This window comes from Sturnira hondurensis, unplaced genomic scaffold (genome assembly GCF_014824575.4).
Source record: "Sturnira hondurensis isolate 20B ecotype Veracruz unplaced genomic scaffold, ASM1482457v3 Scaffold0021354, whole genome shotgun sequence".
NCBI lineage: Eukaryota > Metazoa > Chordata > Mammalia > Chiroptera > Phyllostomidae > Sturnira > Sturnira hondurensis.
Window position 1 is genome coordinate 33259791 of NW_028093985.1, and position 10355 is coordinate 33270145.

Genomic DNA, 10355 nt, shown 5'->3' on the forward strand with positions numbered 1-10355 from the left:
GTTAAGTTTCACAGAATCTCAGAAGTTTTTACTGTCACAAGTTGGATCATGTTACCGCCCTTCAGTGCCTTCCACCTGCAGCTGGAATAAAACCAGTGGTCCTACCTGGGCCTCTACCTGCTCCACCTGCCCCCTGCCTACCCAGGTTTTGGCATTGCCCCCCTCACCCTCCAGCATCCTGGAATCCCATCAGCACACACTAAGCTCTTCTCTTTGCTTGGGGTATATATTCCCAACCAGCTACTTTTCCTCCTCATCTTACCTGAAAAGGTCATCTCCTCCGAGAAGCCCACCCATCTGAACAAATGGCTCAGAGTTGTAACATCATTGTACCTTGGCATTTCCTCCAAATTATTCATTGTAATTTATATGTAATTTTTTGGGGAAAAAAAGTCTCTACAGTGACTATATCATATGACCCTACTTATTTCCTTCATTGTAAACATGAGTCTATCACTAGTTATTTTTCAGAAAGCCAGGTAATGTGAAACAGCAATCTCCTAAGTCCTTTTTGAGGATAAAGTTACTTAATTGTTATATTGTCCAGGTGAGCCCACATGAGCGGGCTTGGGTCACCCTCATCTGTAGGCAAATCTTTGGCAGCAAGTGGGGTCCAAAGAAGGTGGAAGCCCCCCAATTTCCCACTGACTTGCTCTGTGAGAAACCACTGGAAAACCACTCAGCCTTGCTGTGCCTTTCCTACCCCCTCACGTGGAGACCACCGCCTGTGCCCAAGAATATGACAGAGATGAACGGTCTGCCCCTCCCAGCTGTGCTGAGGTCTCCAGGGCAGGCGGCATCTCCCACTTCCAAGTACAAAGAAGAGTCATTTCTGAACACTCTCTCTCTAACTGCACAGTCACACTTCACTTCTTTGCTATAAAGATCATCCAGTTTAATTTTACCAGGACCCAGAGCAGCAGAGGGACCCGAGATGAAGAAGGTTTTGCAGCATGCAGCCTGTGGGGAGGAGAGCCAAACAAGGCCCCCGGCTAAGGAGAGCTTCATGTGCAGGACTGGAAACTGGGTCTTCAGATGCGGTTTGATGGCAAATGGGAGCCAGTAAAACACAATGAATGTTCCTGGAGGTGGAGGGACTGAAATGAGCACAGAAGGGAAGGCGGTGGCAAACGCACGTTTACAAGCAGCCAGGCTGCATCCCGAACAGCGGGGCTGGGAGAAGAAGCAGTGAGAGGGCAGGAACCTTAGAACCAGAGACTGAAAGGCCACAGGTACCTTCCTCAGGGCTGGCTGGTTCTCTGTAAGAAAAGACCACGGTGTAGCCTCTTGCCCTCCCTGCTCTGGACCTGCTGTCTTGAGTCTGGCCGCCTGGGCCCACAGATTCATTTTCTAAGGAAGAAATATTTCTGACAATGCAGGGCAGTTTCCCCCAATTGACTTCAACTAGCTCAGTGGTGATTTAGTATCTCCAAAGGTGTTAGTTTCCACTTGGTTTTTTAAAATAAAAACATTCCCAGCCCTCAGGTGTTTATATTACATACCCTCATGAAATGATTCTTCCAGGGGAATTATGTGTTGCCCTTTTTCCTGTAGCCCTGTGGGTTCTTTCTGGGATCCATATATCTGGCTCTTGATTAGAAATCCATGCTAACCAACTCAAGGCTGCTTATTGGAAATCCACTGTAATGGACAGAGCAAATGAAATCTCTCTGTGTTGAGTCAGCAGAACCTGCACCCTCCCTGTGCCAGCAAAGGCCTCTGAGGCCTGGGGAATCAAAGAAACGCTGGGGCTTAGGGTACAGACACGCCACCCCAATGCTTCCCAGTGGGAGGTGGGTGTGGGCCTGTACCCCCTGCTCCTGGCACTGCCGGGTCATTGGGATTCATGGACGGCATCTTCCGGAGACGCCGCTCTCTTCCCACCTCAAGCCAAGCAATTATAATTTAACCATGTGACCAGAGGCACAGGCGGTGTAAAGCAGAGCTGTTACAAGTTGGAAGCAAAGAGCAAAAGTGACAGGAAGTGAGGAAGGCAATGAAGTTCCTGCAAGGCAGTCTTCCATCCACTGTCAGCCTGGAGGCTGCACCCAAACTAAGCAGCTGGCTGGATCTGGAGGGCAGACTGGGCACGTGCTGTAGCCTTCCCCACATACCCCAAATCCCAAAAATGGGAAATGTGCTTTTTATCCTCATGTGAAGATACATATTTATTGACTTTAGACAGAGAGGAAGGTGGGGGTGCCCAGAGAGAGAAGGAGATGGAAACATTGATATGAGAGAGAAACAGACTGGTTGCCTTCCATTCACACCTCGACTGGGGATCGAACCCACAACCTAGGTATGTGCCTTGACTGGGAATCAAATCCACAACCTTTTGGTGTACGGGACGACGCTCCAACTGAACCACCTGGCCAGGGCGGGAAGTGTGTTTTTCAAAACCCCTGAATGTGTTAGAAAGCAAGGAGTGTTCCCTGTATACCAGAAACGATGGGCACTCACAGAAAAAGCCAAGGTTTTTCTTCTTCCCGAGAAAGGAAACCACAACTCAGAATGCAAACAGAAAAGTGGAGCTATGAGAGGAAAGGGCATCAGAGGGGCTCAGGGTGAGCTGCTGGCCCCAGGACAGCAGGGGACCAGATGCTTGGGCCAGGTCTGCAGCCCCAGGAGCGGGCGTGGGCCAGGAGCAGAGGAAGCCCAGAAGGGGAGCGTGTGAGCCACACTGGGGAAGTCACAAAACTCGGTTCTGAAGAGTTTGATGTGTGGACACAGAGTCAACACAGCAGACAAAATAACGTTTTAGAATCAGTCGTATAATAAATATCCTCAGAGAGAGTAAGAGGATATCATACCACTAAAGATATGACAGATCTAATTACCAAAATAAAAAACTCAGCTCTAAGTCAAACACCACAATGGATACAACTAAAGAAAAAATCAGTGCCCCGGCCAGGTGGTCCAGCTGGCTGGAGTGTCAGCCCTACAGCCAAGGGCTACAGGTTTGATCCCAGGTCAGGGCACATACCCAGGTTGCAGGTTTGATCCTAGGCGGAGGTGTGTATACGAGGCAACTGATCAATCTTTATTATGTTGATGTTTCTGTCTCTCCTTTCCTTTCCCTCTCTAAAAAAGAAAAAACCAATGAACACATTCTCGGGTGAGGACTAAAAACATAAATTAGTGAGCTGGACAACTGGGCTGAAGAACCTTAGAGCTGCCCGTCCCTGCAGGGCGGCCACAGCCACCCGAGCCCGAGCCCCGAAGCGCCGGCTGCTCGGATTGGCCATGTGGCGTCCGTGCGGAATGCGTCCCAGATTTTGAAAACCTGGTGTGACCACTACTATTAATTTCATTAACGTAGCTTTTAAAAATATTGATTAGATGTTGAGATAACGTTTTGGATACACTGGGTAATGAAACACCTATTAACGTGGATTTCACCTGCTTCTTTTGACTTTTTAATCTGACTGCTAGAAGCCCAGAATTACACACATGGCTTGCATTTCGTTTCTACTGGAACGATGGCGCTTCTCCAGACAGAGGGCGAGAGTATGGCAGGCGGGGGTGTGGGGAGCAGACCCAGATGGGTCAGCACCTGTTTCTCCTTGGAGAAGAGGAAGAAGAGAGCGGAAGAAACACAAACAATAGAGGGAAGTGCCCAGAACCGAATGCATACACGAGGCTTCCTGACTGGGAAGGGCTGGCGATGCCGACGGAAGTGTTTCCACTGACGCCAAGACAAGGTCAAGATGCCCGGTTTGATCGTCACCACTAAACATTGTCCTGAAGGGTCCGATCAGTGCAACACAACAAAAAGGCAAAGAAAGGGACGTTTTCTGTCTGCCCACAAAATGACCGCCTCTGCACTCTCCCACTGCTCCCCTTCTGAAAGGTCTGGTGCCAACAGGGCCGGACTGGACAAGAGGAGAACCCATCATGAAAGAGATGAGAGATTTCACCACCAAAATACTAAACTCAGCATGTATGCCAGACACAATGGATGCAACTGAAGCCCCTTCCCGGGCAGGCCCAAGTGACCCAGGAGTACCGCGCAAGCAGCAAGAGAACTGAGAATGAAGCCGTCGCTCCCAGAACAGATTGCGTGTCTGGGTCCTGGGCAGGGTGCTTACCGACGGATGGCGTTGGCGAACTCTGCAGCCAGCTCACTGTCGCTGTGCGTGGTCCTCAGTTCAGCCAGGGATAGAGCTGGGGAGGCAGCGTCAGCACAGTCCTGGGATGGCAGACAGGAGAGTCAGACCCGGAGCCAAGCGGGGCTGACAGCTGCGGCACTGCCCGGGGTCCCAGCCCTCGGCAGGCTGGCCCACGGGCGATGCCCGCTCCCCAGGAGCTGTGAGCACTCCCTGTGTGCCAGGCACTGGCCTGGGTGGTCACACACGCCCTCCCATTTAACGGGCATGACCGTACTCCAAGGCAGCTGCTATTGTGATCCCCGTTTGGCCAAGGAGAAAACTAAGGCACAGAAGTGACTTTGCCCCAAGTCATCCGCTAGGACCCGGTGGAACGAGGATCAAACCTGGGTCGGCCGGCTGTGGAGCAGGGCCCTTCACCGTGAGGCAGCCTCTCATAAGTTGTAACAGATGAGTGGGAGACAGAGGATCCTCAGCCCCAGCCCCACTCCTCCTCGGGAGAAAGCCAGTCTCATCTACATTTAGGTACAGTGTAGCCTCTAGAAGGCGGAGGAAAACAGAAATGCACCCCCTCCCCCCGCTATAATATTACACAGCAACGCTGACACCATCAGACCGGATCCTGCTTTACAGCAGAGGGGCGTGGGGGCTGGACCCCTGCGCACCAGCTGTGATCACCCACCCGAGCGCCCCAGCTGAGGGCAACCTCCATGCCGCCCAGGAGAGTGGCGGGGGGGAGGTGCATCTGATGATTTTTGCTCCAAAGACATTCACTGAGCAGCTACCACACCCTAGGCCTCAGACAAAAAAGCTGGTGATCTGTTGCAGTTGATACATTTGTTTACTGAATGTAAACAAAGTTAGGTGGCAACGAGATGAGAGCTGCACAGAAGTATGAATCTAGTGCTCCCAGTCCAGGCCACAGGGGGGCACTGAGTGTCCCGCAGCCCGTTGACTGACACAGAGATGTCCCCACACCAGGGCATCCGCAGCCACACCACCGTCATCTGAACACCCGCCCCTCTGCGGCCTGGCTCTCCCTCCTTCCTCTCTGCCTTCTGGCCCCGGCCCCGCCCTCCAGCGTGTGGACGCTGAGATCCCAAGGGCCTCCCCTCTGTGCACCTGCCCCCCTGTGAGGGCAGGACGTTTCCTGACTCCCTAGAGACAGGGACAGCCTTGTCCCACCTGTGCCTCTCACCAAGCATGGCTGGCAGGGACAAGTGCAAAAAAGCTAATGCAACTTGGATGAGATTCGGGTTCCAGCTTGTTGGCTGGAGGGAAGTTTTCAAACAAGCAGGACGCCCGGCCTCCAGAGTAAGGTGGGTGTTCTAGACCCAGATCTGGCCTGCCGCCTGTTTTTATAAGGCCTAGAAGCTAAGGATTTTCTGTTTTTAAAATCATGAAAAATATACACACAGACTATTTTGTGATGTGTAGAAATTATACGAAATTCAAGTTTCGGCGTCCGTACGCGAAGCGCTGTTAGCACGCTGCCCGCCCTCCCCGCCGGCACCCTCTCTGCCCTCACCCGCCGATCTATCTGCGCAGCCAAGTGAAGCTGCAGCAGAGTCCGGATGCCTGGAAAGCCCCCAAATACTGACTATGTGACGCTTCACAGTTTTCCAACCCTGGCTCTGGACAGTTTGCTTCATCTACCAACAAACCAGAAAAATGAATAGCTCAGAAGGGAGAGGCTACTGAAATAGTAAATCGTTCCAGTATTTGAAAGACAAAAGAATCAGGTTACTCTAATTTCATTACCTGAACAACCCAAGGTACTTTTAAAAAGCTCTAGCGGTTCCCTCACTGTCCCCAGGAGAGAACAGCCAGCTGACCTCCCTAACCACTGCATCCATTCCTCTTCCCTCTGGGGTGTGCCATCTGCCTAGAGCTGTCCCCCCCGCCCCCCTAGGTTCCCCCGCGGCCCGTTCATCTGGCCAGCTCCCACTCTCCACTGGGTCTCAGCTCCAGAAACCTGGCTCGCGTCTCCAAGTCTGGGTTCTGAGTGTGGCCTGTGGCCTCCCATCACACTTGGAATCAGTCCTTGAGCTCAGGACGTGTCACTGTGTCATGACCTTCTGTTTGCTCGTCAGTGTCCCCCACAGGAGTGCAAACCTGGAATTGCCCCCAGCGCCCCAATGGGACCACATCCCATTTATCAAATAAACAGATAACTGACTGAGAAGCAGCCGGAGTCTCAGGAGCGCTGCACCGCTGGGTGCCCCCGTATGGATGCCCTGGGCTCCTGGTCAGTGAGAAGTGGGCAAGGTGCAGCTACGGTGCAGCTACGGTGCAGCTGCGGCCCTTTGTAAAATAAAGCATGCTTCCAAGGGCTTAGCTATTTAGGAGTGACAGTTCAATGCCACATGGCATCAGCAAGTGGCTTCTTTCCCACATGCAAGGCTCTCCTGGAGACACCCAGCATTTGGGCTGCGAGAGGACGCTCATTAGACCAGCATGTGCCCACAAGTCTTAGGCCTGGAACAAACTGGCATCCAGAGAAGCTACCATTTCAGGAACAGAAAACCCACTGCCTAGAATTTCAGTGTCCTGGGATAGGAAATATAATTCTTTAGGTCCAAAGCTTTTTTCCTCTAACAGTATTTGAAATAATGCTGAAATGCAATGTGACGGAATGAGCTTCAATTCTAGAAAAAAAGGCTTGGGGGCTAATGGGAGTGTGTGTTTGCAAGACGACATCGCCTGACAGCCCACTCTCCAAGATATCTGCTGTGAAATCCAGGGCCTGCCTTCCTCCTCTTCCTCTGCCTCAGGTGGCTTCCTGCCTCACCTTGCTGACAGCATTTGCCAAAAGAAGTCAAGGAGGCAAGAGAACAAGGGGTGCAGGGCCTGTTAGCCAAACTGAGGCTAAGCCCCAATTCTGCTATCGAGTAACTCTGAGACTTTTCACTTCTTCTGAACCTCATTTTCCTCATGCAAATGGGGTAACGATGCCTTCCTCGGGGTTCGGTGTGATGAGCACAGAAGTGGCCCTCACATGATGGCCACTGTGTGGAGGGGGACAGACACAGCAGGTGGCACCAGCGTCGGACTGTGGGACCACGGCACAGACGCTTGTCCGGGAGGACAGCAGTGTGTGGAAATGATCTCCCCATGACACGGAGTCAGAGTTTGTAAGTGTGGGTTTGGTTTCTTTACACTCAAATGCCACCTTCCTTTAGGTAACTAGTGTGGCCTGCAGCTCCTACGCAAATAAGGGAGGGGAGGCACAGAGCAGTGAGTGGTGGGGCCTGGGCAGGGAGTGAGGCCTGAGCCCCGAGCCCCTTTGGCCCTACCTTGCCAGGCTTGTCTTTGCCGCCGCTGCTGGTGGAGCTGAGGGACCGCATGCGCTGCTCCTTGTGCTCCTCCACCTCGGACTTCAGGTGCTCGATGTGCACCAGGTAGGCCTGCTCCTGGGCCTCCCGGGTGCTCAGCTTTAGCTCCAGGGCCTTCTTCTCTTTCTCCAGTAGGTAGAGCTGGGCCTTCAGCTCAGCCATCTCCTCCTATGGAGACAGAGCATAGGAGGCTCAGCGTGTAAGGCCCTGGCTGGGTGTGGGAAGGCAGGCAAGTGGAAGGGGTCTGGGCTGTAACCGGGGACCTGCAGCACAGCTATCCCATTGCAGCCGGGGGTGGGATGATGGGAGGAGGCGTGACAGCTGTCTCCACACGAGTGCAGGACTGACGTGGGGACAAAGCCCTGCGCTGTGTCGTGCTACAAACCAGAACTGAGGTTAATGTATAGAAGATACAGGCAAGCAGACTTGGGTTTACAACAAGGAGAAACTTCCTAATAACTGGAATCCCCTCACCCCACAAAGGGCACAAGTGCATTGTTGGAAACCAGGTTTCCAGTGTGCGGAGGCTGAGCGCCATCTGTCAAAGAGGTTATAAGGGAAGGTCGCCCCCACAAGGTTGGTCTTACTAGGTCCCTTCCAATCCCACTTCCTTTCCATCTTCCATGGCACTAATGCACATGTCTAGTGGCCCACGATGGTGGCCTCAGTGCTCAGGACCCGAGTCAGACAGTAAGGGGGCACCCACAGCAACGACATCATGTCCCAGCTCTTATCTACTTTGGGGGGCCCAGTGAAATCAATACAAGCAGAGTCCTTTATAGGTGACCGACTGACCGGCAACTTCTCAGAGTGTCTTAGAGAATTTAGAGTAGAGGTTTTTGTGGAGACCCGTAGTGACTCGAAATCAGACAGTGCCCTGCTGGGACCAGGGGCCTGGTAACAACCTGACCAGCAGGACGTTCATACAAAGTGAGTCATTTAACCTGCCCCACCTCAAGCAGATACTGCGAGTCTCTCCATTCGTGGATGGGAGAATGAGGCGTGCAGGGGGGAGTCCATCTGCTCACAATTACTGGGTGAGCTGTGGAGCCAGAGTTTGAACCCAGGCCACCTGGCTCGGAGCCCAGGCTCTCAGCCACCACGCCCCCCCCCCGCCCCACCCCACATCCCTTTTTAACGTGAGCCTGTGAGTGATACTCACCCCTCTGCCGCTAGTAGAGGGGGAGCCCCCACACCTGACCCCTGGGTCAGTCTCCCCAGCCATCTTGATGATCTCACTTAAGAGGCATCTTCATGATGCTGAGCTGCTGCTCTGAGAGGGGTTCGCTATGGCTACTGATTCTAGTCACCCCCGAGTCACCCTCATCTGAGGTTATAAGCCCCAGGCCCAGTGTGCTACCCTGGGCAACCCAGCTCCGGGGTTGGGTGTTCTTGCCCTTGGTGTCCCAGGAGCATTAGACGTGGACAAGGCAACATGCTCAGTGACTACCCAAAGGATGCCAAACCTTCTAAAGATGAGACATAAAACTGAACAAAAGGTTTCCAGACACAGAGCCCTTCTAATCTTCTGCAAAAGCAGCAGGACTCTGAAGGCTCTGGAAGCACTGCAACCTGCGCTAAGGTGGCCGACGTACCGACGTCGTCCAGGACGGACACACACAGGGAAGCTTGAAAGGCAGAAAGATGGGCACCAGAATGCCAAGAGGGAAGGGTGCCCGCGGGGAAGGTGAGGGAGCTGCTGAGCTGGCCAGCAGAGGCTGGAACCCACAGGGAGGCCCCGGGCCTGGGCCTTTGGCACCTGTGCCAGGCAGGGCCGGATGGGACACTGACGCTGGCAGGGACTCTCAGAGTGCTGAGTAGAATATGACTGGAGGAGATTTCTTCCCTAGAGACTTGGTGAGGAAGCGCATCATCACCCGGGCTCTGGGTGGGAAGGGAGAGAAAAGCCCCTTGAATCAGAACCTCAGACCTGTGTCGTGTGGAGACGTGGGACAGGAATCCTAAGCTAAAACTGTAACAAAAACGAATCCCAAACCTCTCAAACCCACAGGTGCCCACAAACCTAAGCACAGAGCCACCAGGTAGGGACATCCGCCAGCCAGGCCCCCTGGGAAGACACCCGCGTCCCTGAAGATGAGCTGCCACCAACATCCTCCCCCGATGTAGAGAGAAAATAGAATCACGTTGAGGCAGAATCGGCATTTACGAGAATCAGAGATAACAAGTGAAAAACTAGAAAACAAATGTTTAAAACAAAGACCTAACGGAAGAGTTTTAATGGAAGGAGAGGATGTTTATGAAAGAAGAATGGATAATGAAAAGGGGCCAAGTCAACATTAGGAATGAAAAGGTGGTCACTGAGGATCAGACACAGAAGTGGAAAAAAACCCACCACCAACAAAAAACCAAACTACCACTACCAACAAAACCCCAGAAACTTAGAGAGACAGAGAGAGAAAACATTGATATGAGAGAGAAACATCAGTTGCCTCCCGTATGGCCCTGACCAGCGATTGAACCCGCAACTTAGGTATGTGCCCTGACCAGGAATCGAACCTATGGCCTATTGAAGCACGGGACAACCCTTCAACCAACCAAAAATTTAAATCAAATTAAATTTTTTGGGACTTCCGCCAATATGGAGGCATAGGTGGAAACACTGTGCCTTCTCCCACAACCAAGTTTGGATACAACAAAAGTTTTGGTGAACTACCACACACCCAGAGGCCAGAAAACCGAATTATACGGAAGTCCGACAGCTACGAACGGTTCAACGAGGACGGTAAGAGGTGGAGCCAGCAGCGGAGCTGGGTCAGCCAGGGCAGATCTAGGAGCGCAGGCAGCCCAGAACTAGTCGGGGTGCGGAACAGACTGACCAAGGTCGCACATTCGCGTGCAGTGAGACGGACCACACAGGCCCCAGGGGGCAAACCCAGTGGTGGAGGGCTGACAG

General features: G+C 52.8%; 1 protein-coding gene across 3 annotated transcripts in view; it reads right to left on the reverse strand.

The window, feature by feature from the left end:
- The window catches only part of MCC (MCC regulator of Wnt signaling pathway), a 403428-nt gene that overhangs the window by 6386 nt on the left and 386687 nt on the right, over positions 1–10355 (reverse strand). For all 3 annotated transcript variants that reach the window (XM_037032292.1, XM_037032291.1, XM_037032293.1), the window contains 2 exons: positions 7403–7609; positions 4089–4189 (listed from right to left, as the gene is read on the reverse strand). In XM_037032292.1, coding sequence (XP_036888187.1) covers positions 4089–4189; positions 7403–7609 — 308 coding nt within the window. The remainder of the gene's footprint in view (positions 1–4088; positions 4190–7402; positions 7610–10355) is intronic.